The 24,945-nt window shown below is 36.2% G+C and overlaps 3 protein-coding genes across 12 annotated transcripts; 2 read left to right on the plus strand and 1 right to left on the minus strand.

The window, feature by feature from the left end:
• Positions 1–1,038: 1,038 nt before the first annotated feature.
• Positions 1,039–5,777, plus strand: LOC140804072 (putative DUF21 domain-containing protein At1g03270). Of its 4 annotated transcripts, none has more exons than XM_073159960.1 (13): positions 1,039–1,682; positions 1,804–1,880; positions 2,164–2,247; positions 2,326–2,439; positions 2,674–2,757; positions 3,147–3,218; positions 3,374–3,441; positions 3,881–3,968; positions 4,061–4,134; positions 4,217–4,595; positions 4,935–4,981; positions 5,086–5,166; positions 5,533–5,777. In XM_073159960.1, the coding sequence occupies exons 1-13, from the start codon at positions 1,445–1,447 to the stop codon at positions 5,561–5,563; spliced, it is 1,437 nt and encodes a 478-aa protein (XP_073016061.1). In that variant the 5' UTR covers positions 1,039–1,444; the 3' UTR covers positions 5,564–5,777. The 4 variants fall into 4 exon arrangements, with proteins under 4 accessions (XP_073016061.1, XP_073016065.1, XP_073016063.1 ...); XM_073159964.1 differs by having other exon boundaries at positions 5,086–5,141; XM_073159962.1 differs by having other exon boundaries at positions 1,040–1,682; positions 5,086–5,170.
• A 2,368-nt stretch (positions 5,778–8,145) lies between these two features.
• LOC140842258 (uncharacterized) lies at positions 8,146–13,230 on the plus strand. 3 transcript variants are annotated; one of them, XM_073210008.1, is made up of 10 exons: positions 8,148–8,368; positions 8,714–8,770; positions 8,879–9,038; positions 9,218–9,403; positions 9,602–9,894; positions 10,200–10,373; positions 10,493–10,609; positions 11,280–11,459; positions 11,635–11,681; positions 12,127–13,230. In XM_073210008.1, exons 2-10 carry the CDS (start codon positions 8,723–8,725, stop codon positions 12,446–12,448), a joined length of 1,527 nt encoding a protein of 508 aa, XP_073066109.1. In that variant the 5' UTR covers positions 8,148–8,368; positions 8,714–8,722; the 3' UTR covers positions 12,449–13,230. The 3 variants fall into 3 exon arrangements, with proteins under 3 accessions (XP_073066108.1, XP_073066107.1, XP_073066109.1); XM_073210007.1 differs by having other exon boundaries at positions 8,146–8,427; positions 9,218–9,894; XM_073210006.1 differs by having other exon boundaries at positions 8,147–8,368; positions 9,218–9,894.
• A 1,700-nt stretch (positions 13,231–14,930) lies between these two features.
• Positions 14,931–24,051, minus strand: LOC140842257 (protein HUA2-LIKE 3-like). 5 transcript variants are annotated; one of them, XR_012120370.1, is made up of 13 exons: positions 23,618–24,050; positions 22,529–22,605; positions 19,051–21,090; positions 18,488–18,935; positions 17,639–17,747; positions 17,451–17,560; positions 17,160–17,344; positions 16,580–17,063; positions 16,038–16,461; positions 15,760–15,930; positions 15,473–15,520; positions 15,108–15,406; positions 14,931–15,029 (listed from the first exon to the last, which is right to left on the minus strand). XR_012120370.1 is itself a non-coding variant. In XM_073210004.1 (12 exons), the coding sequence occupies exons 1-11, from the start codon at positions 23,744–23,746 to the stop codon at positions 15,495–15,497; spliced, it is 4,203 nt and encodes a 1,400-aa protein (XP_073066105.1). In that variant the 5' UTR covers positions 23,747–24,049; the 3' UTR covers positions 14,931–15,406; positions 15,469–15,494. The 5 variants fall into 5 exon arrangements, 1 of the variants encoding a protein (XP_073066105.1); XR_012120369.1 differs by having other exon boundaries at positions 15,108–15,366; positions 15,469–15,520; positions 23,618–24,049; XR_012120368.1 differs by having other exon boundaries at positions 15,469–15,520; positions 23,618–24,049.
• Positions 24,052–24,945: the final 894 nt, after the last annotated feature.

Consider the following 24,945-nt stretch of genomic DNA (forward strand, 5'->3'; position numbering starts at 1 on the left):
AGTAGAGACAATATTACTCGTTAAGATCTGATGTCATTATTTTATGGCTCACTTAGTCAACTAGATCAGGCGACGCAATGTTAGCAGTTTGACATATGAGAACTTCTTGGGAGGTTTCTCATCCCGGTAATACTCATACGCTTTTAACCTAACATTTTCCCCAAGAAGCATATAAATATGCTTATTGAGACTTGAATTCATTATCTCACTTTGATTCAAATTGTCATGATCAAGCGTTTACCACTATCCCAAAAGTTATAGCTGTTAACCTAGAGACAACTTTATTTTTTTATATTTGTGGTAGTTCAGACAACTTTATTTCTTTATATTTGTGGTAGTTCAGAGTACATGAGAAGTACATGTCTATTTGATAATCATGTCTCTTATTCTTAAGATATCGGTCTTATCTGTTTTTACCATCGGGCTCTATCCCTAACAAAGCCAATATCAACCGTTACAATTTGACGTCGATTTTTTATGGTCCATCTAACCAACCAGCGTGGCATAACATCAACAGTTTATTGAGATAAAATACTCTTACTCATTTAAGGCAAAGATATAAAAAAAAAAAAAATTATTTGCTTTGTTTTCTTGTTTAAATTTAGACCTCCTTTTACGGCCAAGACAGGTCGAGCAAAACCTTTTTATTGTTTGTCTTCTTTATTGTTTTCATTTTCAAGTCTTTTCCAATTTTATTGTTTGTCTTCAAAATAAAAGACTAATCGATAACGCTTGAAAATTGTGGTAATTATAAACGAATGTTGTTCCAAATAAAAACTAAGAAAATCTATTTCTTTAAAAAAAAATTAGTTCATTTTTTTATGAACGAATAATGTGGATCGAATCAATGGATATATTTCTAAATTAATTAATCAAATATTGAATGGGAAAAATAATGAATAACCACATTGCCACATTCCAAATTTAATAGATTTCAACAAAAAATTGAACGAATCCAACTTGTCAACAAACTAAATCCTTTCCAACCAAAATTAAAAAGATCCATATCAAGTATGGTCCACTCATCGAGGATCTCTAGCACCATCGGCTGGTCCCCGCCGTCCCGCAGTATACCCCAGCCGCTAGCTCCGCCCCTCCACTGCCGGTCAGGTGGGCCCCTCGGTACCCAATAACGTGGCACCCAAATGGGAAGTCTTTCACCCCCTCTCACTCTATCTGTCCCGCATACGTCACTGGCGCTGCACACTTTGACTAAATTGGCCCCCGAATGAAAGCACATATCTTCATCTCATTACTCGTGCAAAAAAAGGTAGAAAGGTGTAGTTTTAAAGGGGGGAAAAACAGGGAATGAATACATCATAGTATGTATACTAAAAAAGGATCACTGGTATTGAGACTGGTATTGAGAGTGGTTTTCTGCTTTTCCTTCTGTTGACAAAAAGAAATAAAGGGTAGTCGAAATATTTGGCATTCTGTTTTGGTCATGGGTTTATCAGTGAATGCGGCGGTGGTGGTCGGGATTCTTACTAGGGCTTTTTATGCGGATGATCAAGATATAGAATTCGGGAATCCTTGGTGGTTTGTGTTCGCCGGTGTTTCGTGTTTCCTCGTTCTTTTCGCCGGTATAATGTCTGGGCTGACGTTGGGTTTGATGTCGCTCGGGCTTGTTGAGCTTGAAATTCTTCAGCGAAGCGGCACCTCCAAAGAAAAGAAACAAGCTGGTACTGTTGAATTGCTATTTTGCAGATTATGTTTATTGTAGGTGAAATATCTGTGATTTGATTTTTTGGGTTGTGTTTTTTAGTCAGTTTGCGCGATTTTGAAATTTGCACTGTTTGTCAGCCATTATTTTTCCGGTTGTTCAAAAGCAGCATCAACTTCTCGTGACCCTCCTAGTATGCAACGCCGCTGCAATGGAGGTGAGCCTTTTCCCACCACTTTCAATCCTATGGATCTTGTGTAGAATTTTTAGTGGGACCCTTTTCATCTTTGATAAGCAGCGATAATTGTATCAATTCAAGAGAATTTGTTGTGGCCAAATTTTGAAGCTGTAATGTGGAGTGCAACTGAAGGAGTGAGAAATCATGTATTACATTATTCTGATGTTGATCAGTAGCAGTGAGTCATAAAATCAAATCTCAAATGTGGAGTCTTTGACAAGTTTCAAGTTTTACTAGCTTTGTCACAAATTTATCTCTCCAGGCTCTCCCCATATATTTGGATAAAATATTTCATCCTGCTGTTGCAGTCATACTCTCGGTGACATTCGTTCTTGTTTTCGGTGAGGTACATTTAGTTTTGACTTTATGTGATCATAATTGTTAGGCTGAAATTGAAAATCCTTACTTTTGCCTTATTGAACAGATCATTCCTCAAGCAGTGTGCTCTAGATATGGGCTGTCTGTGGGTGCGAATTGTGTATGGCTCGTGCGTGTCTTGATGATACTTTGCTTTCCAATTGCTTACCCCATAGGGAAGGTAATGTTTACTAGAACAATTTAGTTCTGTTGATTGGTCACACCTAATAGCAAGATTACTTGTTTCATATTTGCGGATGTGATTACTTATCCTAGTAATGCTACATGGCTGAAATATCACGGATTTAATCGGAATTAGGACTTTGGACTTTACTTTTGTTCCCCTTCAATTATAAACTTCAGTATATTTGCAATGCTTGTGCCTTGATGTTTGTTTATATTTTGTATTGTTCAGATTCTGGATGGCGTTTTGGGCCACCACGATGTTTTGTTCAGGCGACCTCAATTGAAAGCACTTGTATCTATCCACGCCCAGGAGGTATTTTATCTAAATTAAGACTACATTTGGATAGACTTATTTGCATTTTAAATACATTGATTTGGAATGGCATGTAGTGTAAAGTAATTTCAAATCATTTCAAATTTATATATACAATATTAGACTAAAAATGTGGAATTTGAGTTTTTTGTCCGATAGTACAAAATGGATTTGAGATGTATATTTGGAATCCACTCAGTCCAAATTTATCTATCCGAACACAAGCAAAGAGTAGTTGCAATTGAATATGTTGTAAGCCTTAATATTCAATTTTTTTGACCGAAATACATATTTAAAGGCTAAAAGTTTGCTCTTCAAATTTGCTGTAAATGTGTATTTGTTCACCGTCATTCATGGTCTATTTTGGTTGATAACTTGATATTATGAAGGCGGGTAAAGGAGGTGAACTTTCTCACAATGAAACAGCTATAATAAGTGGAGCACTAGATTTGACTGAAAAGGTATGTTCAGGTGGGGAAGGATCATTTCACATTATCTTTCCCCCCTCTTTTTTTCCTCTCTTTGAAATGCGAAGCATATACTTATGGTGCTATATAGTCATACCTTTTGCATTATAACAGTGAAGAAATATTGAGGTGGTTTCGAATATTTGCAGACGGCAGAGGAGGCCATGACTCCAATTGAATCGACTTTCTCTCTTGATGTCAGTTCAAAATTGGATTGGTAAGTTTTATGCTAATGTGGTCCATTATCGTTAATATATATATATATATACATTAAAATTGACATAGACAGATGGTCCCCTTTGTCTCCCAGGTCATAAAATTCATATTTTTGGGTTGGATCAGACATGAGAATTCTAATTTTTCCACCAAAATTTTTAGTTTTTAAAATTTTTTCTCCTTGATGAGAATTCTCTAATCTGGAAGTAAAATTTTGGGCCAGAATTGAATCTGTTCTCCAAGATTCATTATTGCAATGCAGCTTTTATAGCCGTATCTACTTTCCTTGTTCTCCAACAAATTGTTTTTCATGAAGATTAAGTTAGATATTTTATGCACAGTATGTTCTGTCAGCTATTTGGCTATCAGCATCTTTTCAATCGGGCTGCAAAAAAAAGTATAAACAGGGATCTTATATTTAAAAACACCCTTTTACGCAGGGAAGCTATTGGGAAAATCCTTACACGGGGTCACAGTCGCATACCTATATTTTCAGGAAACCCAAAAAACATTATTGGGCTTCTACTGGTAAGCAGAAGGTTCATAAAGATTTACAGGAATATCTTGTACTAATAGCTGACTAAGTTATTCTAAATTTTATCTTGTTTCTCGATAAATAGGTGAAAAATCTTCTCACTGTGAGGGCAGAAACTGAGACCCCTGTAAGTGCCGTTTCCATTCGGAGAATGCCTCGGTATGTTAAGTTTTCTAAATGATTCTTTTTCCACGCTCAAGTGAATCATTTAACCACATAAATTTCGTCCACTATATTATAGGGTACCCTCAGACATGCCTTTGTATGATATCCTTAATGAGTTTCAGAAAGGTAGCAGCCACATGGCAGCAGTAGTGAAGGTGCGAGAACAGGAGAGAAAGTTCCATTCTTGTAACGGTCATGGGATGGTTAAAGAGGACAATTTTACCAACTGGGATTCACAATTTATATTTCCATTACTTGACAAAAATGATAAACAACCAAAAGGTTTTGTAATAAACACCGAAAAGGCTTCAAAAACTAACGCAGTTGCTAAGGGTGCTACTTACCAATCAAATGGTGTGATGAAAGATGGTTGTAACCATCTAGAGGTGGACATTGAGGAGGGAGAAGTCATTGGCATAATCACCTTGGAAGATGTATTTGAAGAACTTCTACAAGTAATTAACATTGTTTACACTACTCTTAACTTTTGGTGATAAGCTATTGGAAATTTATTTTTTCTGGTTTCTTGGTTCGTTTTTTAAGCATCTTTTAAAAGGATTTGTTCGTTTTTTAAGCATCTTTTTAAAAGGAAAAAACCCACCAAGCACCACCTTTTTTATGTATAAAAAACACCTTTTAAAAATATAAGCATTTTCCAAAACAGTTTCTCCATTAAAATGCATGTGGGGAGCCCTATTCTTGTTCTCAAAACAAACTCCCCTGGCACAAATCAATTTTTATTGCCAGTTCTTCTCCCACTTCGTGTTTGTGAATGTGTTTTGTTTTCATTTCAGGATGAAATTGTTGATGAGACGGATATGTATGTTGATGTGCATAAAAGGTATTTAAAGTGTTCCTTTGCTTTTCTCTTAGTATTCTTGATTATTTTGTGGCTTTATTCTCACGAGGGCTATAGTAATATTCTGTTGCTTTATTATATTGCAGAATACGTGTTGCTGCTGCTGCTGCTGCTTCATCTGTTGCGCGAGCACCTTCAACTCGTAAGTGGGTTAGCCAGAATCCATCGTGAGTAAGCACTAGACTTTGCTGTAATCCTCTTCCTAACTAGATTCTTGCATTCATCACTACATTGATTTTTCTGTATTTCAAATTATGAGGAAAAATCTCAAGGGGTGCAATTAATTGGACGAGACATGTATTTTTTGTCAAATTTACTGCAATATTTTATGATTATTTCTTTTTCTAGGCTTTATTACTGCTTGAAGAAACATGCATGACCTGAAATATCGAGATGGTTATGCTAGTTACCAACGTTTCTTAAGTTGATATAAATAGATACATCAATTCCGTACGGGGCCTCGGTCATGCTTCTTTTCGGGTAAAAGCTGCTTGTGGTCTTATCCTTCTCTCGTCTATTCTGAATTTTCCCAGGGAAGCCATGTTGAGCGAGGAACAAATGTAGAAATGGGCGAGAGAAAAGACAAGCGGTTGGTGATATGAATTCTTGAAGCTCATGGAAAATTGATAATCAGATTTAAGTTTTGAACAGAAAGTTGCAAATAAGTTGTAAAATGTGCATGATGGTAAGTAGGAAGTAGGAACTCTTGTTCACATTTTCTTCATCCCAATGTGTAATAATTGCATTGAATTGTTTGTTGGAGGTTTTGTACTTATTATTTTGTCTTTCTACATTGTGATAATATATATATATATATATATATATATATATATATATATATATATATATATATATATATAATATTGTTTAATAAGGAGACTTGATCTTGGAGGTAGGGATGGCAATTTCCTCCGAACTCGTTGGAGGATCCGATACCCGACCCGAATAGAAGAGGGTATGGAGAGATTTTTAGACCCGATTAAATAATTGGGTAATCGGGTATGGGGATTTTCGGGTTTGGGTATGGAGGCGGGTTTGATATAATCCGATCCATGTCCCTATCCGAATACCCGTTTAAATTAATATATAAATATATATATATATATATATATATATATATATATATATATATATGTATGTATGTATATATGTATATATATAGTAATTATATTTATTTATATTAAAAATTCATTTTCTCAAATCCATGTAAATCGATATTTTTTCTTTTCTCTTTATATATATATATATATATATATATGTGTGTGTATGTATATATGTATATATATATAGTAATTATATTTAATTATATTAAAGATTCATTTTCTCAAATCCAAATAAATCGATATTTTTTCTTATTGTTCATTTAAATAATTTTTAAATATTCATAACTTCATTGAAACAATTTAAATTTGAAAAAATTCAATTGTATATGATAATAGGGTATTTGGGTAGGGTATGTGTATCCGATAATCCGATGGGTATGGGGATGGGGATGAAATTCAATACCCGATGGGTATGGGGATGGGTATGGGAATGAATTTAATAAATGGATATGGGGATGGATGTATCAAATCCGACCCATACCCTACCCATTGCCATCCCTGCTTGGAGGTTTGATGTAGTGATAAAAAAGGTAGGCCGTGCTTGACCTTATAACACCCAATAAAGCACCAGTTACTTAGTTTAAATATTAATATTATAATAATAATTTACATTTTTTCTAATAATAAATTATCAAAATTTTGGGATAAAGTTTGTTTCGAAGGACAGCTGAAATTTATTTAGAGTTCCACAAAGATCTAGAGATTTACGGTCATGCCTAGGAGCTTTATTTATCCTAATGTTTTGGTGTACGTGAATAATTATAATTGATTTCTGAACATTTTTATTTCGAATGATATAGATAGATAAAATAAATAAATATTTTACATATTTAAAAGACTTTTGAGTGAATAAGATGATAAGTCATGTCAAAATTATTTATCTAATATCTTTTTTTTTTTTTTTTTGGAATTTAGCTGTTATTTTTCATTGGGCAATTGATAAACTCTCGAACTAATATAATAATGTGTAAACTACGTTAGTCAGATAAATCGCATTGGACAAAACAGACTCACCCGAGAAAATGTTCATAGGAAGAATTGAACTCGTGCAAACCTTCTTGCTTTATAATATAGTATACATATTATAGATTTGTTGTTTAATACACACATATATATTAGCGATATTTATGCACATCTTATGTGTTTACATCATCGATATTTATGAATAATATTTTTTAATGGATCTAATTTGAATTTTGATATTATCTTTTTAAAATTTATGTTTTTATTTTTATAGTTCTTTGTTTTATGAGGACTCTTGAAATCCTTTATTTATTTTTCTTTAAAAAATGGTAAGTTATTTGGGATATTTATCTAAAATATTATTTTAATTAAATACAAAAATATATTTTCTGATATTAGGAGCATTTTCAATTTTTTATAAGCTATTACGTAAATAATTAATAAATTAAATAAGATTAAAGCGATTTTGCAAATTTAAAGTGGTCATGCCAATAAATTATATATATATATATATATATATATATATATATATATATATATATATATATATTTATTTATTTATTTATACACACATAATTTTTATAAATAGTAGAATTCGGGTAAAATGATGTTAGAGTAATTTTTTAAAATTTAAAGATAATTTGTTTTTATTGGTGATAGAAGTTACACCAAATCAATTAGAAATTATTTAGTTCAAATTTAGTTAAATATTAAGATAATATAAGTATAGATATGAGATATAATATGAAATCCATTAATGTTAGTAATTTCAATTATTTACGCTTTTATAATCAGAAATTTATATGTTTTATTTTAAATTTTAGCATTATTTATCAATAATTTAAAGTTATATGAAAAAATTTAAAACATTTTTATTTTCTTAGGCTCCTAGTTAGCTTGCTTAAATTTATAATGTTACTAATTAGTCTCAAAAGCTCATATGCAAAGGTGAATTTGGAAAATAATTAATTGTATAATATGAAACTTTTAATAATTCCACCGAAAATAAAATGAAAGCTGATTAGACCAAATGACCCCTGATGAATATCAAGAATTACGAAAATCCCCGATTTCTTAGCCCCGTAAGTCTCCTCCCGCCGACTATACACGTAACTTCATCTCCTCAAGCTGTGCAAAGGTTGTACCTTAAGTCAAAGTCCAAATAGATACGAGGTGCAACTTAGGATATATATGACGAATCAATTACGTATAAATATGTATCTTTTTCGTAACTCACAAGCAACAGAAGATACGGAGACATATGTGACTCAGTCGCTGTGAAAAATTTCCTGCGCGATAGTCGGTGAGAATTCGCTGTTGTTTCTCTTTAGGGTTGTTTCTTACCGGTATAATCGCCCTCAGGTTTGGGTCAATTGCATTGAATTTATATCATCGTGTGTGTTTTTTTTTTGGTTTATTTGATTACCGTGTTAAAAACTTTTCGTCAGTGATGATAGGTGAATGAAATAGTTAGAGTTTAAGGCTTAAAGTTTTTGAAATTCATACCTCCTGTTGTTTGTTTTTATTTACTTAATATGGACGACTGATTTGAACGTGTATATAATGGATGGATCAAATCAAATTATAGGAATTCTGTATTATCATTTAAATCATATGTTTTTGTAAAAAAAACTGAATTGATCTGTAGAATTCGGAGATGGGATTCAATGAAGTGTACAATTCATTGCAGGAGCTTTTCCCGGAGGTAAATTCTGGCTTCAGTATAACGAGCCACTATCTTTTTTGCTTTCGGTTAGTAGGTATTTTTGTTTTGTTGTTCCTCAATGGCTCTACCCTTCCTTCTTGGGTACAGATTGATGCCCGAGTCATTAGAGCTGTTGCTATTGAGCACAGCAAGGATCCTGATGCAGCTGTTGCGGCAGTGCTTGAGGAGATAATTCCTTTCTTTTCTGAAATATCTAGACCAACTACACCATTGACTGGGAGGAGTTTCTTTGATCAATCACCTAAAGGTAACGATTAATTATTAAGCCTTTTTATTTTAAACGTTTTCCTGAGTATAAAGCTTTATTTCTTTTCATTGTCAGGATCACTTGCACAACTACTTAGCTTCCCATGTTTTTTTTTCCTTTTGATTTATGAGTTATCTGGTCCCATTATATAGGCTGAATAATTCTAATTTTTCTTGTAGAAGCTATTGCTACCGTGCAATCCGTGGACGGGTTGCCTGTGAATGCAATAGGATCAGCTGAAGAGTTAAATGCTAACAATCTGAATGTCAGGCACAAGTCTGTTGATGCTAATTATGAGAACTGTAATGCGTTCTATGATACATATAATGGACAACATGATGGAGAAGGTGAATTGCCACTATCAGGTAAATTTGGTGAAAATAGCATAATATCTGCTGATATGTTCTCCCTTGGTCAACCTGCTATGTTGCTGGAGGAAACAAGAGTAAATATTCTTCAACGTGAAGAGTCTATACAACCTGAAAGAGCTGAAACAGTTTTAGCTCGTAAATGTCCAGAAGATGCCATCAAAACGTCATCTGATGCAACTCATTGTCAAACAGGAACATCTTGCACAGATGACAATAATTCTGTGGGCAATATTGTTTCAGAGGCTGTTCATAATTTAACAATGAGCCATTCAGAAAGCATTGTCCAAGTGGCCGTGCTTCCTAACATGAATGGAAGTAATTCTGAAGTAAGTTTCCCATCTGATACTGCTGCCGAAACAGAAATCACCAGTGGCAATGTTGTTATCAAAGATAAGTCTACCATAAATGATTCTGTGTCCCGATCGAGCCAAATCCATATAATGGGTGTTCTTGACGAAATTATCACCGAGGCAAGAAACAACAAGGTATCATCCATATCAATTATTTTCCTTAGCATTGATCTTGGTTTAAATTGAAAACCATATACATAACAACCTGTGTATCAAGTGTTATGTAATGTTTTAATTATTGACACGATGATTTGATGCTCAAAAATGTTCTCGCGAAGAAATAATGCGGATGTGCCAATATATGATAACTGCATCCGACTAAATTTGGATGGATGAGATTAACTTTTCTTAATGGCAACACCTTGGGGTTTAGCTTTCAGCAGGTCCCTATGCTAGCCATGTGCATTGATAATATTCCTGATACTTGTTAAATGTTGCAGAAAACATTATTCTCTGCTATGGAGTCTGTTATAAGCTTAATGAGGGACGTGGAGCTGAAAGAGCAGGCTGCAGAAGAAGCCAATGAGGAAGCTGCCAAAGGAGGCATTGATGTACTGGATAAGGTGGAAGAACTTAAACTAATTCTGAAGCATGCAAAGGACGCAAATGACATGGTTGTTTTTTTTTCTCTGAATTGTATAATATCTCTTTAGATGATCTGAAGCGAACTCTGGTATTTAACTAAATTGTATTCTCCTTCCTTAATCCTTACTTTCTTGTTTTTCAATGTTAGCATGCTGGGGAAGTATATGGTGAAAGGTCCATCCTCGCAACAGAGTTGAGAAAGCTTCAGTCCCGTGTACTCTACTTGTCAGATGAAAGGGACAAGTCTCTTGAAGTTCTTAATGAGGTGGTTTTAAAACCTTTCCCTTTATGTTGTAATGCCATTTGAATTATGATATGTTTTGTACACCCAGTTGATATTTGAACTGGGTATGGAGTTCCACATGTGAAAGTAGCAATGCATATTTTGTCAGCTAAACCATTTTTTAATAGTTTGAACAAGCTGTCTGAGTCTTAGAGTTTTTGTTGCTGGTCACTTTTATCATTTACTTACAAGTTAAGAAGTATAAAGAAATAAAATAGATAAAGTAAAATCGAAAATATGAGTTATTCTCATAGATATTGGTTAGATTGCGATTGCTTTTGCTCATTTCTATTACTAAATTTTTTTCCATTCTTATTTTGTTCGAAAAAATCTTTCTGCGATATTCTTGCACAATTTAACTGTGGTTCTCCTTATGATTATAATGGCTGATTTACTTCTCACTTTTCAATTGAGGTTCTTTGGAATTACCTTAGTAACTATATCTTGGGACATGGATTCTATCTTCTTTGTTTTGAGATGCCCAATTTTAGCTAGCCATGAAGTATCAAACTTTTCTGGGCTAATGAAACCTAACATTTCAGGTAATTATTGGCCTTACAGTTAAACTTTATTCGAATATACCAAGACGAATAAAAGTGCTTGAAAGTTTAATTTTTCATTTCACTTTCTTAATTTTGTCATTTTATTGCAGATGTGTCAAACTTTAAGGATGCGACTAGCAGCAGCTGAGAATGAAATAAATTATGCAGAGAAAGAAAGAATTAGGAAGCAAGTTTCTGCTCGAGAAACATTTTCTGAACAGGAAAGTCTTATGGAAAGGGTTGTACAAGAGGCAAACATCCTGAAAGAACACGCAGAGGAAAATGCCAAGGTAACTTCTCATTTCTCTATGTGACTCTAGTTCATCTCAATTCATGTCAAACCATTGAATGAAGAAAATGCGACGTTGAATTTGATTTCCTCATCGCTTTTGCATCAACTCTTAACAATCTTTTGTTCAATTTCTTATCTAAAGTTTCACTGATTATTTCTCATTTGTATTTCAGCTGCGAGAATTTATGGTGGATCGAGGTTCTGTTGTAGACACTTTACGGTAAGTTATTTAAGTGCTTGTTGTTACTTCACCTTTTATCAGAGTTAATCTTACTTTTTTGTAGGTCCACCATCATGTTTTATCTTGAATGCACCATCATGTTTTATCTTGAATGCACAATCTTTTACGCCAACTTAAGAAGAGATCTAACTTAGCCTAAACTATATCACCGCGCAATCACGGAAGTCTTCGTTAATAAAAAAGTTGCTTGTTGAACATGTAGGATGAGTAATCTTAAAAAGTTTAGCAATCTAAATTCATGAAGTGATGCCAGATACTCATATCTGGAATCTGGATTCTTATTCTAATTCCTTATGGCCTATGTTAGTATCAAAGTTTCGTTACAAACAAGAGTAAAATGTATAAAATATTAGCAAATGAAGACAGAGATTGTTCCTAAAAGGTTTAAGCTGACAAGTGTGTATGTCCGCCACTCTTCTTTCAGAGGAGAAATAGCTGTTATAAGGCAAAACGTGAAGCTTCTAAAGGGAAAAATTGATGACCGCATTCCAATAAGCAAATGTCGTTCCTCCCCTCAAACTAGCTGCATGATAGCTTCCTCTGGTTCCTGGTTGAAAAATTCAATTTCAGATCAAGTGGAGCTGGTGCCAGTCCAGGATGATTTAACCAAGACTCAACAACTCATTGATCCAGTCACACGGGTATCTGTAGATGAAATCGCTAGATATGATCGTGAGGCACTTGTCGCAGAGGGATGGGATTTTGTGACAACCTTGAAACGTGTCGAGGACACTTTTGAAGAATAGAACAGGTTAGCAAACCCACGTTCTTGGAAGTTTCATTCTCGTTCCATCTCTACAAACTGATTTTGGTTTTATCATGTTTTGTTAAACTGTGTTACTACTACTCGATTCTCACCCTCAAGTTCTGCTATTGGTTGGTGGCTGGATTTTTATGGGACTCATCTATTAAATGCTGAGAAATTTTGTCAATAATAATGGCTTGTTTATATTTAAATATTCAGTTTTGTCTGACAATATATCATGGTTCGTACGGGGGACCTAATTGACGGTTTTTATCTTCAAATTAAATATTTAATTTATTAAAAAGCTTCTTCCCCACGGCTGTTTCAGTTTTTTTGAGCAAAAGTTTCGTTGTGTTAATACATGTGATTATATCTCTTGCATACCTCATCTCTTCCATCAAAATTATGGATTTACGCCTCTACAGAGTGTGGTTAATCTGCTACATGCTCTTTCGGTTTCTGAGAACATGAAACTTTAAATTGCTAGGAAATATTGTATTGCATATTAAAAAATCTATATACATAATTAGAAGATGTACACTCTAAATATTTAGCATAGTAAAGAGACTACGCAACTTTGTTTCTGGCACTGGTGCCTGCCTCTAAGGAATGTATCCAGTTGGGCAAGCAAGATGCTGCTAACTCAGACAAACAAAAAACCTTCATTTGTATGTTTAAAAAAATGCGTTCCTCTAAAAAATATTCTAAACTGTAACTCGTCAAAGTTCCTGCATGTGTAGATTCAGCTCGATCCACATCTTATAGAACTACTGTTTCTCTGTATTTCCGTCTGTGGAAAGTATCTGCCTTTTTAGTCACTCCAGCGCAGAAGCATAACAGTGCATCTCCATATGATGTAAAGGCGAGTCCTTTGCTGTCTGATTTGCTTTGAACATCGTTGAATCGACCCAGATTTTGAACTTGTTGCCATGTTTGTCTGCAAAATGAAATGTATTTGCGTCTCTGAGAAACTTTCAGAATTTCTTCTGTCTATGATAAGTGGGAAATGATTGTTTAGACCGTTCTGTTATTATTTATAGTACACGGGGAATTGGAGAAAATATGGAAATGGAAATTTGTTGTGTAACCAACTTCATGGTGGGACAAGGTATGTGGGTTCCTCATTTGAGAAAACAGAACTCGTCGGTTTGTGTCATACCTCTTTAACTCCACATTATTTGTCCTAGTTTAGTCCAATCCTTACAGATGTCAAATAGGTTTCATCAAATGTCGTTTCCATATATTTTGCTTGCTACTTCGGTCAATTATATTAAATACATTAAATACGACGAGTTTACCACCTTTGGTTGGGCATGGATAAAGGATACAGTTTGAGTCTAGAGTGGGCAAGAAGGAGAATTAGGATACGAATTCTTGTGTGGTAGAATTTTATTGGAGTGAATTGGCTGTCTTTTGTAGTTTCTAGATAAGGAGGTTCTATTTCGAGAAGATTTTACCTACTTAATTGAAAATCCAAATCCTACCAAGTTTGACATTTTCTTGATGTGATATTTTCGCAATTCCCAAACAGAACAGACGTGGGCGTCTTTTAAAGGGGTTTAATGATGTGATGGTATCTAGAATTTTTTTATTAGTAGGCTATTTTTCATCTACAAGTCTCAGTAGGATGTGCATCAAGACGCCGATTTTGAATGAGACTCCATTTTACTATTTCTTCACGGGCCCTGATATGACCCATCTGTCATGCACAACCTGACATTTGGGTAATCCTTATTGGGCTTGATCGTGGGCCGGATTGGCCCATTGCATAACCATGTTCTTGAGATTTAAACATTTCTGAATGTGAGTTCGCCTTTGACGGCACTCCGGTGCGTGTGAAAAACTAGTTATAACTAAAGATATCAATTTTTAACTAAAATAATTTAAAGTTCCAATCACTAAGAATCTTAATCCTGATGCGCGTCGAAAAAAGAACCAAGGGATTAGGGAACATGGAAAATTAATCGGTCTTTAAGAAATATCTCAAGATCATCAATATTTTACATGTACAACCAGATCCAAAGTTAGGGAATCATTATGGAACACTTAATATTTTTCATAAGAACCCGAATGGAACTTCAAGTTAAAGAGCGAAGCTTCAGGTCTTCTGCTTAAACGAAACGATACATTATAGCTCTTCGTCGAATTTTGTTACCTTGTTAAGTCACTTTCAATGGTTCCACACACGATGCAGAACATGATTTTATTTTTAAAAACACTCAAGTTTCTCAACTACTATAATTTGGCCTTATTATAATTTGAAACAGGCACACTGCACACATGCCAACAATAAGGCGGTAGCCAAAAATGAAATTACAAAATCGCCAAATTACAGCGTTCAAATCTCTCCACATTCAACGATACTACTGTATTCCAAAATATAGATAGCGAACTTGTAATTACTAATTACTCTCTTCAGTAACAAGTTTTTACGGTTCGGTCGGTTTTTTCGGTTTTAACCGAAATTTGAACACCCCTGGTAATTACTCTCTTCAGTAACAAGGGTTTTCTTGGAAAGTAAACAACTAGCAATGTACATAATAGCTTTACAATGAAAGCCATCTGAAGAAGCTACAAATCACCTACTAAAGGGTGCGGAAAATCTACACAACTAAATCACGTCCAGTGTTGGAAAGCCATCTGAAGAAGCTACAAATCACCGACTAAAGGGTGCGGAAAATCTACACAACTATATCACGTCATTACACTAGACAAATTTTAATAGACATGACAAAAAATTGTAACCAATGCAAGGAAACACCCCAAGGGAATGCTGAGACTCCCCATAAAAGAGCCTTGGATCATCTGTTCATTTCCCAACTGAAGGCCGCATTCCTATTTACACGCGACCAGTAAACAGATTTTTTCTCTACAATGTCGAAATATGGCAGTTCCCAATATGTCAGACAGCAAGATCACCTGCGATGAGTCATGGCACCGAAAGGAACAAGAATTCAACCTAATAAACAAAGGGTAATGAGCAAATAGAAATCGAGAAGTACGAATATGTGATAACAATACCAGCCTGGTGCAAGATAACAAAAGCATCATCTTGGTCTCCAGTAATTTGGACCTGAATACGAAAAAGGAATAAGAGAGGTGGCAAACACATAATTCAACCAAATAAAGGTTTGCATAATAGAACGGACAATCCATTTTCAATTCTCTTTAGTTAACAAACCATAAAGCATATAAATATATCCCACATATAATTGCTGGCAACCTTATCTGACGCCAGGTTTAATCAACTCGCAAAACAGTCAGCAAAATCAAATTCATTTTCAGCACAACAGATGAAGATAGATGAAGCACCTCTATTTCCCACAGGAATAGGACCTTCAGGTTCCCTGTAAGGATTAAATTGCCTGGAGTTTGGGGGCCGGGGAGGGAAATTCCACCTACTATTGGTTGACGGCTCACGGGGTGGACCACTGTATGGCATGTGCCCATGAGACATCCTGGCACCATTGCGATAACATTGACCTGGAAGAGGAAAGGGGAAAATAATAGGATTGGTGACATTTAAAAAACTGGAAATGTGGACCAAGATGCCTTCAATGTTCAATAATACAAGGAAAAGCTTTAGTTACCAGAGATGGGAGGTAAGGGAGGCCTCCAGCACTCTCCAATATTATCACGAGGGACGAATTTATTTCTGTCACGGTCCCGGTAAAAATTGCTATTTTCTTCATTGCGCACATGGAATCTGTTGGGATGAGGAGGAGGTGGTAAATCCCTTCGCGATTGGATCTGTCGCTGTTGGGGGTACGAAAATTGATTTGATGGAGCGGGGTGAGGTGGGCGGACATGAAGACCCTTGCTGAAACCACCCTCTCCCGGCTGGACCCTATTAGAACCTTGGGCAGATAAATGGGATGTAGGTCTATCATTGAAAGAGCAGGTATTGATGTTGTCAGGCATCTGCCTTGGTACCTGGGCTTCAAAATCCTTATTGTCACGAGAACGATGATGCACCGAATCCAAGCTGGTTGACTTCATTCTTGGCAAACCAGGCTGCTTTGCCATACACCCAGGTATGGCATAAAGATGTTAAAAACATAACTATTATAACATCTAGCACAGTAGCAGTATTCTAGACATAAGACATGAAAAAATTAGGACAGAGAGAGACCTGAGAGCTTGGATAAATATTAGAATTAGGACCACTTGCAGTAGAATCAAGTACTGTATGAGGAAAACTAGATGGTGGAAGTGGATATGGTGGAGGGGGCCGCGGTCGTGGATGGGAGGGAGACCTTGGCAAAAGAGCACATGTCAAAGGCGTATTCTGAGGTTGTTGGGAGGTAAAAGGTGGCCCATAATGGTTATCAGAGTGATGATGAGACAGTTGTGTGTGATCTTTGGTAAGGTTACTGGTGGAACTAATTTCCTCACAATAGGGGGCCACATCCTCCATTTCCAGCTCACCATCCACATCTTCCAAAATAAGACTACGCTTTTCAACTGCAGGAATCAGAGCCCTTTCTCCATCAAGATTTTCCGCATTATGCTCTGGGGTAACAGCCTCAAAACTCTCTCCATCAGAGTCGCTTCCTACATCATCATCTCTCAGCATACGAGGCATACAGAAACCAGGAAGCTGAAAACTTGAATTGCTAAAGTAAAACGATGGATCTAGTTAGTTATGATTCAAAATACAAAATACAAGCCTTATTCAAATAACAAAATGGAAAAGTTAGAAATCCATATACCTTCCATATTCATCAACGAACATACCCTCCATTTCTCTAATAGGGTCGTCAATAGCCCTTTCATTTCTTAACGGTCGGCGAGAGCCAGCTTTAGGGTATGAAACACAAAGGACATCAAGCTCCCGGATGTGGTGGTGAATGATCGGTTCTGGAAGAATCTTCCTCTCCTGCCATACTCTCAGAACCTATCCAGCAGGGAAAGAGGTTTAACACCACATCTCAAGGTACAAAAGCAATATAAAAAGAAACAAAGGTCGATAAACAAATATGAGAGGGCATGGCTCCACGCACTTTCAAACACTGTCTATGATTCTCGAGAGAACTGCTACCAGGAGGAGCAGCTGCCAACAATAAACGTGGCAACGCTGCCTGTATCACAGAGGGATATATACCACCATCACCTGAACAAGATAAAGAGGACCTGAGGTTCCAAAACTCCAAATGTTACCAACGCCAACAAAACAAAGTAAACACTATACCTTTCATGCCCCGAGAACATTGAGCGATAGAATCAACAAGGAAAAACAAGTCCACTTTTTTCTGTGAATTTGACTCTCTTTCCAAATTTTGTGCAAGTATTTCCACCACCTAAAGCAAACCATACTTTTATCAATATTAGGACGTGAACATGTAAAAATATATGCAGACGAGATGACAGGAAATTCTCTAGTATAATATGCTGTCTTGGTAGAATATCCAGATAAATTTTAGCTTACAAAGTGTCGAACAATATTAAATTAGCAGATATACATGACACAGGAAAATGAAACAGAACAGCAACCGTAATTTCTGATGCATATATTTAAGTAATTTATGAGTACACCAGAAAAATGGATTACAGAATAGCACTTTTATATGCAGAGAGTTCCAACACATGTAAGCTATGTTAACCCATCAACTAGGAGATTCAAAGCACATATGTATACAACATGAACATAAGCCATGCAAAGGAGGTTTAACAAAACTACAGTTCATGAAATCAAAGAATATCATTGAATATGCAACTATATCGCGGATATGGTCGCTGAACATATGTAAGTAAAAGACTCAGGGTCAATGTAACGAACACGTATGAAGGAGGTTTCACAGAAACAAGTGCACTCCGTAAAATCTATGAACATTGTTAAAATATGCCACTATATTATGGATGTTATCAGTGACCAATGTCCATATATAAGTGAAAAACTCTGGGTCAAAATAATGAGCAAAACTGATCTTAAACAACAACATTAAATTGTGCTAACAAAAATGTTGTTTAAATTCTAACGAGGGAACAGTTTCATAAAAAAATTTGAGCCTCAAAAACTTGGTCATAACCAGAAGTCTACCTTAATTGCAAAACCAAATTTCGCACAGTCAATAGCAACCCGTGTGGCTCGGCCGATGTTCTCTTTTGTTCCCGTTAGTGATCTGATAGCGGCTTCAAAGGATGACAAAGTTTCTTCGCCTTTGCTGTTTGACTTTCCAGCAAGTTTAACCATTTCAGAATTAAGCCGAACATCAGGACCACAAGAGCTACTATTTTCGAGGTAATTATTATCTGATGCGGAAACATTGCCCATGCAAGAACTGCGAGATGTCTTAGCGAACAATTGCATCCCATTAGTCAGAGAAGAAGACTTGGTGGCAGCAAAATCCTCCAGAGGCTCATCGAAAATAGATATGGAGTTAGACAGAGAATCGTGATGACCACTGGTTAAAATCTTCACTGGACTACCAGAGGGCACACAATTTGAGAACTTAGATACTGGGCTATGTTCTTTCACAAACTCTGACCTGAAGATACAGAATCGGAATGATAAACAAGGTACACCAAGAAATGAAAAAATATATTACAAGTTCAAATTGAAAAAAAAATTAGAATAACCTTGTGTAAATTATATAGACTTACTTTTGGCTATCTTGGTTGTTCTTGGCTAATGATAAGATCTTCACACAGTGAGATTTATCACCTTCACCCACAGCATTGTCTACCTGCACACTGGCGTCACATTTCAGTGTACTACCAGCATTTTCTTTTGGCGCGAAGACTTCTGAACTCACCCGGGGAATGTCAGGATCAGATCCCTTAACTGTGGCATCCAACTCCGAACATTCAATCTTGCAGTGATTGGTGAGAGATATAATAAAACCAGGTGTACTGCGGCTCAAACTATCTTTTTCTTCACCGATGTCTTGTGGATCTAGTTTTTCATGCTTAGAATCTAGCTCTGGAGGTGAAATTTTGAGATATTTAAAATCAGAAACTTCCGTGTGTGCAGTTGAACCTTTGCATGATTCAGGATTCGAGCTATCACTGCTATAACTTCTAACACAGTCCAATACAGTTGCATATGTTTTTAAATGAATTAGTGGCGTCCCTGTGTTTGACGCAGCGCAAAACTTGGAAGAATCAAAGTTAAAGCCATTGTTGCTATGATTTTCAGCTGGTGCTGATCCCAATTCAATGACAGCTTTGTTTCCAGTCGACAATTCTGAGCATTCTGAAATGGACGGACAGTCTCCATTGCTTTTGGTATTCACGGTCAGTGGAAAACTGGAATCACTTTGATTATCTTCTGCAACATTAGCTGACATGGCCTCCAATGCACGGTGTAGTCTTTTAGATGGAGGTAAAGCTGCTTCACCGTCCACAAAATTCTTAGTTTCCCATAAGTTCTTACCCCCTTCCCATGATTGAGCCTTTTTAGGACTTGCAGGTGATAAAGGCATATTAACAGAATCTACTTCAATTGGAACAGATTCGCCATCACCAGGATCATCCACCTCACAATTCAATGGCCCAGAGGTCGGTGTTGCGAGTCTTTCAGCAACTTCCAGTATTTTCTCCTCTTCATGTGCCATTATTCTTTCTTTATTCTCGGCAGGTGCAGCTCTCTCCAAACGGACTCTTGCCCTTTTGAATAATGGTAAGTGTTCATCACCATCTTCCCTAGCACATCTTTCAGCTAATTCATCGTTATTACTAGGTGAAACACTTTCATTTCTAACTTCAGCATCAGAAACAAATGCATTTGAATTAGCTGCCCCAACAACATCATCACTGTGTCGTTTTCGATTAGGACCCCTTTTCTTCTTTATGATGGCAGTGCTAGTTTGAAACCCAAGCCTATTATTGAACTCTGTTTCATCTTCATTATTATTTTCGCTAAAATGATCCACTACCATTGGTTTACAATGGGATTCTACAGTGCTGCCATTATTGAAACTAGGTGAGTCACAGTCTACCGTCATAACTTCAGATTTGTTCTCTTCAATACTATCATTTGATACTGAAGCAGGTGAGTCTGCATCATATCCTTCGGAATCATCAGAGGATTTCATAATCCTTGCACTTCTTCTCAAAGATCTATCTTTTGATGCATTAGTACCAGAATGCCTAGACCTCCTGCTGCTATTTAGAGAAGGTAATGTTATGTTTTGGGGTCCTTTAGCATCTATCTTTGAAGAACTTCTCAACCTTCGAGCAGATATCCTTCCCTGTATCACACTATTCCGTGATTGGGTTACTTCAGCTTTACTTCTTGTTGAATAAGTAGTAGAAACAGGTGTTTCAGCGAATAATCGTGCCTCCTCCAATTTCGTTTCTGCAGCACGCAAGACATCTTCGGCAGCTGCAGCAGCTTCAGTCAGAGAGTTCGAATCATTAGAGGCCCCAGTACAAAGCAGCTGTGGTTGAGTTCTAATCACAGAATCCTCATCATTCACACACTTGGTCAATGATTCCTCTGACTTATTTTCATGGTTTATAATGATTTCTGTTGTTTCATTAGCACTACTAACTTGTTCCAGTTTCTTCAGCTTCTCAAAAGAGATAATTATCTCATTTACTGCACGGACAAAATCAGCACCTTTTCCATGACGTTTCCCTAAAAGAGACAATTTTCTTTCTTCTGTGAATTCTTCGACATCAAAAGGATTGCAGAAGCCACTGTCCAAGAGAACTAAATTTAATATAAATACATACAAAAAAATTTCAAGTTCACAGTTGTCGATGTTCCTGTATAGTTTTTAATTGGAATCTTAGCCAAAATTGTTAACAGTCTTTCAGAGATCACATAAAGCTTGTGTTTTTTGGGCCATCCAGTTCCATATAAAGTTAGACATCAATTCCAGGATTTTATGTACAAACGCCGCCCAGCATAAAGCAGGTGGAAAAAAACCCAACATGATTAATTACTGACCATTAAAGAATAGTTGTTCAACAATAAAAAATGATATAACTATAAAGAACATGACATCCAAACTTCTAAATAATAAACCGTGAAGTCTCAGCAACCAACTACAAATGCATCTTAAGCATAATGAAACAAACTAGAGAGAGAATGAATTTATTCAGAAATATATATTACTTAAACAGTATAATGCAGTGCATACAGCAAAAAGATACCATGTAGAAAATGTAAAAGAAATATATAAGTTCCTATTATAATAAAATAAAAAAAAGTGAACTGATGTGTTACACTCAGAGAGGCAAGCCCACAAGAATGTCAAACTTCAAAAGTACCAATTGAAAACAATCAGAGTGCAAAATAATAAAGGTTGTATTTCAAATACTTATGCATACATATTTCCATTTTCCAAGCAGGTTACCAAAAATAGAGAGTTGTTAAATGCAAGTTGACTAAAGTTTCTTTGAAGAACTCAAACAACCAAAACTTTCCGATACCAATTTCTGTTACAAAAATAAAAGACTATTCATGTATCGCCTTAATTCTTCAAAATAAGTGTTCATATCCACTTAACTTGACTTAAAATAAGTTCTTCAATCAACAGCTGAAGCCAAATCACAAAAAACACATGAATGTAGCAGCCTACAGGTTACAAATAAAATCGAGACAAAAATATGATTTGTCACATAATACAAGTCAACATCGTAAATCCACAACCACTTGGAAGATGAAAGAAACTTTGTGCATATATATAACTGTGGTAGCTAGCTAAATCTGCACTCAAAAAGCAATAGAAAAAGCTCTATACATGATACAATAGAGCTCGCTAGATGCCATGCCCAAAACAAAAAAATATTAAAACATTTTCTGTGAGCAAAACTTCATAGGTTCAGCTTTTGTAAAAGAAACTCCATAGGAAACAAAACAAGGGAATAAAGAAAAGAAATATAAAATCATAAACCTTATAACGCCTGGCTTCAGATCTTGTTCAATTGAAAGTTCAAAATTGCTGTGAACTAAGTTAGAACGCAAGCAAGTACATATTTACTACGCAGTTCGGCCATACAAGCAATTTAAAAATATCTTCAAGCACAGGTGAAATATTTAGTGGGAACCCTAAATAAAATAAAAGAAAACGACACCAAAGAACTGAGATATGGACCAACACTCAAGAGAGAAACAAGAAAGAAAACTAACATTTGTTGGGTGCCGAAAAAATGGACTAGTACTTTCTTCCGATCAGCCGGGTAACCCCACTTCTCTGGCTCACTCACCTGCCATTATAAAATCATCGAAGCGATCTTCACTAGAGTGAAAACTAAATGGAATAAAATATACCGCTGACAATTTACAAAGGCCATGAAATTTGAGGTCAATGAAACTGCAATACTGCATATTAAGCTAACCAACAAAACCAAATACTAATTTATGAAAAACAATTAACAGTCAAAGACAACACCAACACACTATCCATCTCTTTCCAATCACTCATCAGCCTAGGCCTTCAAGGGCGTCCAGTCCTTTATTCAGCCAACCTAAGGTCTCGATGGTGATATCCATGAGGCTAATGGCGATGCAAAATAACAGTAATCACTCATATTTTTTTATCGAAGAGGAAAACAAAACCTTCAACTGGAATTACTTCTTTACCTATGTAGTTTAAGCCCTCCTGAGGTATGTTATGCACTTATGCTGAAAAATTATCCTCAGATGGTCACGACTTCAGTCAATGCATATTTAAAGTTATTAACCATCCATCACATGCAAATAAATATTCTAAACCTATCTTTTTCCATATGAAAATTACAGCCAGATAAAGTTGCACAAACAATACAATTAGTTGAAATACACATCGCTCAGGAAAAAAAAAGAAAAACATAATCTAGATGAATATAATTTATGAAATTTTACCATATAGACTATAGAAGCAGTGATGTTGCTTAATTTCTTCAATAGTACTACAATCATATCGTGCGGCATACTACTTGCGCAATAAAACTACTGTAGATAAAATCCGTCAATATATAATAGTTTCACCTTTTCCCCGTCAGATTATAAAGCATAATTTCATCTCAACACCGTAAAACATGCTCACACGCATGTTTCTAGATAATCCAAAACCAAAATAAAACTATTCACCCCAGATCTGCAGTGAAAGAATATTGAAAAACCTAATTATAAAACAAAGAACCGCGTGATACCAAAGAAGCACATAACTTGAGCCATGACTACTCGATGAAAACACAGAAATAAACAAAATTTGCGGAAAAAAACCAGGCGGCATACCGTTGCAGGCCATGCAGGAAACCCCTTCACTTTGGCAAGCACAAGATCGCCGACTTTCCACTCCCGCCGCGTGCTCGCGGCCGCCGCCGCCGCCGCTTTGCCGACCCCTTTTCTTCGGCTCGGCGCCATAAAGCTAGACGAACCGATAATCAGCAGTCATCAGAGTCCAAATCGGAAACGAATTAAAACCCCTACTTTGGCACAATCATTTAAAAATCCATCCAGCTATATTCGCTCCACTGTAGAGATTGATAGAGTCGGTACAAAACCCTAACCTAATAATCTAGACAGAGAGAGGAGAGTGCAGATGGGGGGTGTGGGGGACTCACTGAGGGTGGGGGCAGAAGATGATTTGTGGAAGAAAGGCTGTGCTTAAATGAGGAAAAACAGATAGGAAATGAGTTTTGTTTGCTTGATTTTTTGGAAGGGAAACAGGCGGTGCTAAAGTGCGCCAATAGCGCGTGTCGATTTGTACAGTTGGGTGAAGCCTGTGGCTTAGGGCCGCACTGGATTGGGCTCCCCAGAAGTAGGCCCAAACTATATGGGTCGTGTAGTTTTTGTACAAGATATCTCTCATGGAACAAGCCCAATAGAAAAAATATAACACTTGGTTTTATCACAAAAAAAATTCTCTAATTATAGATTTATTATTTAATTATGAGAAAATGTCATTTTGTCTTTAATTTGATGAGAACAATTACTTTTTTTAAAAAAAATTGATTTTCAAGATCGGCTTTGTAATATTTGTGATTTCTATAAAAATATGTTACATGTACGGCAATATTTGTACAATAATTTTTATACCACAAAATAAATACAACAATTCAATTTATCAAAATCTCGTGATACCCCCGGATTGAGGATGAGCTCGACCCGCTCTCGGTAGCCCATCTAGTTGAGAACTCGGCATTCAGGAAAGCGCGGGAGGTCATCTGGGAGGTCATCCCAGCCGACCTCCCATTACAGCAGTTCCGTCGATCGGGGAGGTCAGCCGAGCTCCCATGCCGACCTCTCAAGATGATGCCGAGCCGATCTCCTATAACAGCAGTTCCTTCGATCGTGGAGGTCGGCCGACCTCCCACGCGGAGCTCCCATGCCGACCTCCCAAGATGATGTCGAGCCGACCTCCCAAATTATGATATCAGTGTGATTGGAAACATCTCGGCTGAGCTCCCGTGAGGTCCAGACTTCAGGTAGGCTCGTATCTACGAGAGCTCTTACTCAAGCATTAACGCGTAGTCGACAGAAATCAAAGCACATTAAAAATCTAACAACTGCACCAAATCTGGCACAAGATATACTCAAATCTTTCAATATTCCGAGGATCT

This window comes from Primulina eburnea, chromosome 10, assembly GCF_022965805.1.
Source record: "Primulina eburnea isolate SZY01 chromosome 10, ASM2296580v1, whole genome shotgun sequence".
Lineage (NCBI taxonomy): Eukaryota > Viridiplantae > Streptophyta > Magnoliopsida > Lamiales > Gesneriaceae > Primulina > Primulina eburnea.

What these genes read in the sequence shown, in the direction of transcription:
- LOC140804072 (XM_073159960.1), top strand. Translation starts at nt 1,445, where the DNA reads ATGGGTTTATCAGTGAATGCGGCGGTGGTGGTCGGGATTCTTACTAGG. An exon ending in GCAACGCCGCTGCAATGGAG is followed by an intron (nt 1,881 to 2,163) that starts GTGAGCCTTTTC and finishes TTATCTCTCCAG; the next exon opens with GCTCTCCCCATATATTTGGA. An exon ending in TCGTTCTTGTTTTCGGTGAG is followed by an intron (nt 2,248 to 2,325) that starts GTACATTTAGTT and finishes CTTATTGAACAG; the next exon opens with ATCATTCCTCAAGCAGTGTG.
- LOC140842258 (XM_073210007.1), top strand. Translation starts at nt 8,723, where the DNA reads ATGGGATTCAATGAAGTGTACAATTCATTGCAGGAGCTTTTCCCGGAG. An exon ending in TGCAGGAGCTTTTCCCGGAG is followed by an intron (nt 8,771 to 8,878) that starts GTAAATTCTGGC and finishes TCTTGGGTACAG; the next exon opens with ATTGATGCCCGAGTCATTAG. An exon ending in CCGAGGCAAGAAACAACAAG is followed by an intron (nt 9,895 to 10,199) that starts GTATCATCCATA and finishes TAAATGTTGCAG; the next exon opens with AAAACATTATTCTCTGCTAT.
- LOC140842257 (XM_073210004.1), bottom strand. Translation starts at nt 23,746, where the DNA reads ATGGCGCCGAGCCGAAGAAAAGGGGTCGGCAAAGCGGCGGCGGCGGCG. An exon ending in AACAACCAAGATAGCCAAAA is followed by an intron (nt 18,936 to 19,050) that starts GTAAGTCTATAT and finishes CTGTATCTTCAG; the next exon opens with GTCAGAGTTTGTGAAAGAAC. An exon ending in ATCATAGACAGTGTTTGAAA is followed by an intron (nt 17,345 to 17,450) that starts GTGCGTGGAGCC and finishes CCTGCTGGATAG; the next exon opens with GTTCTGAGAGTATGGCAGGA.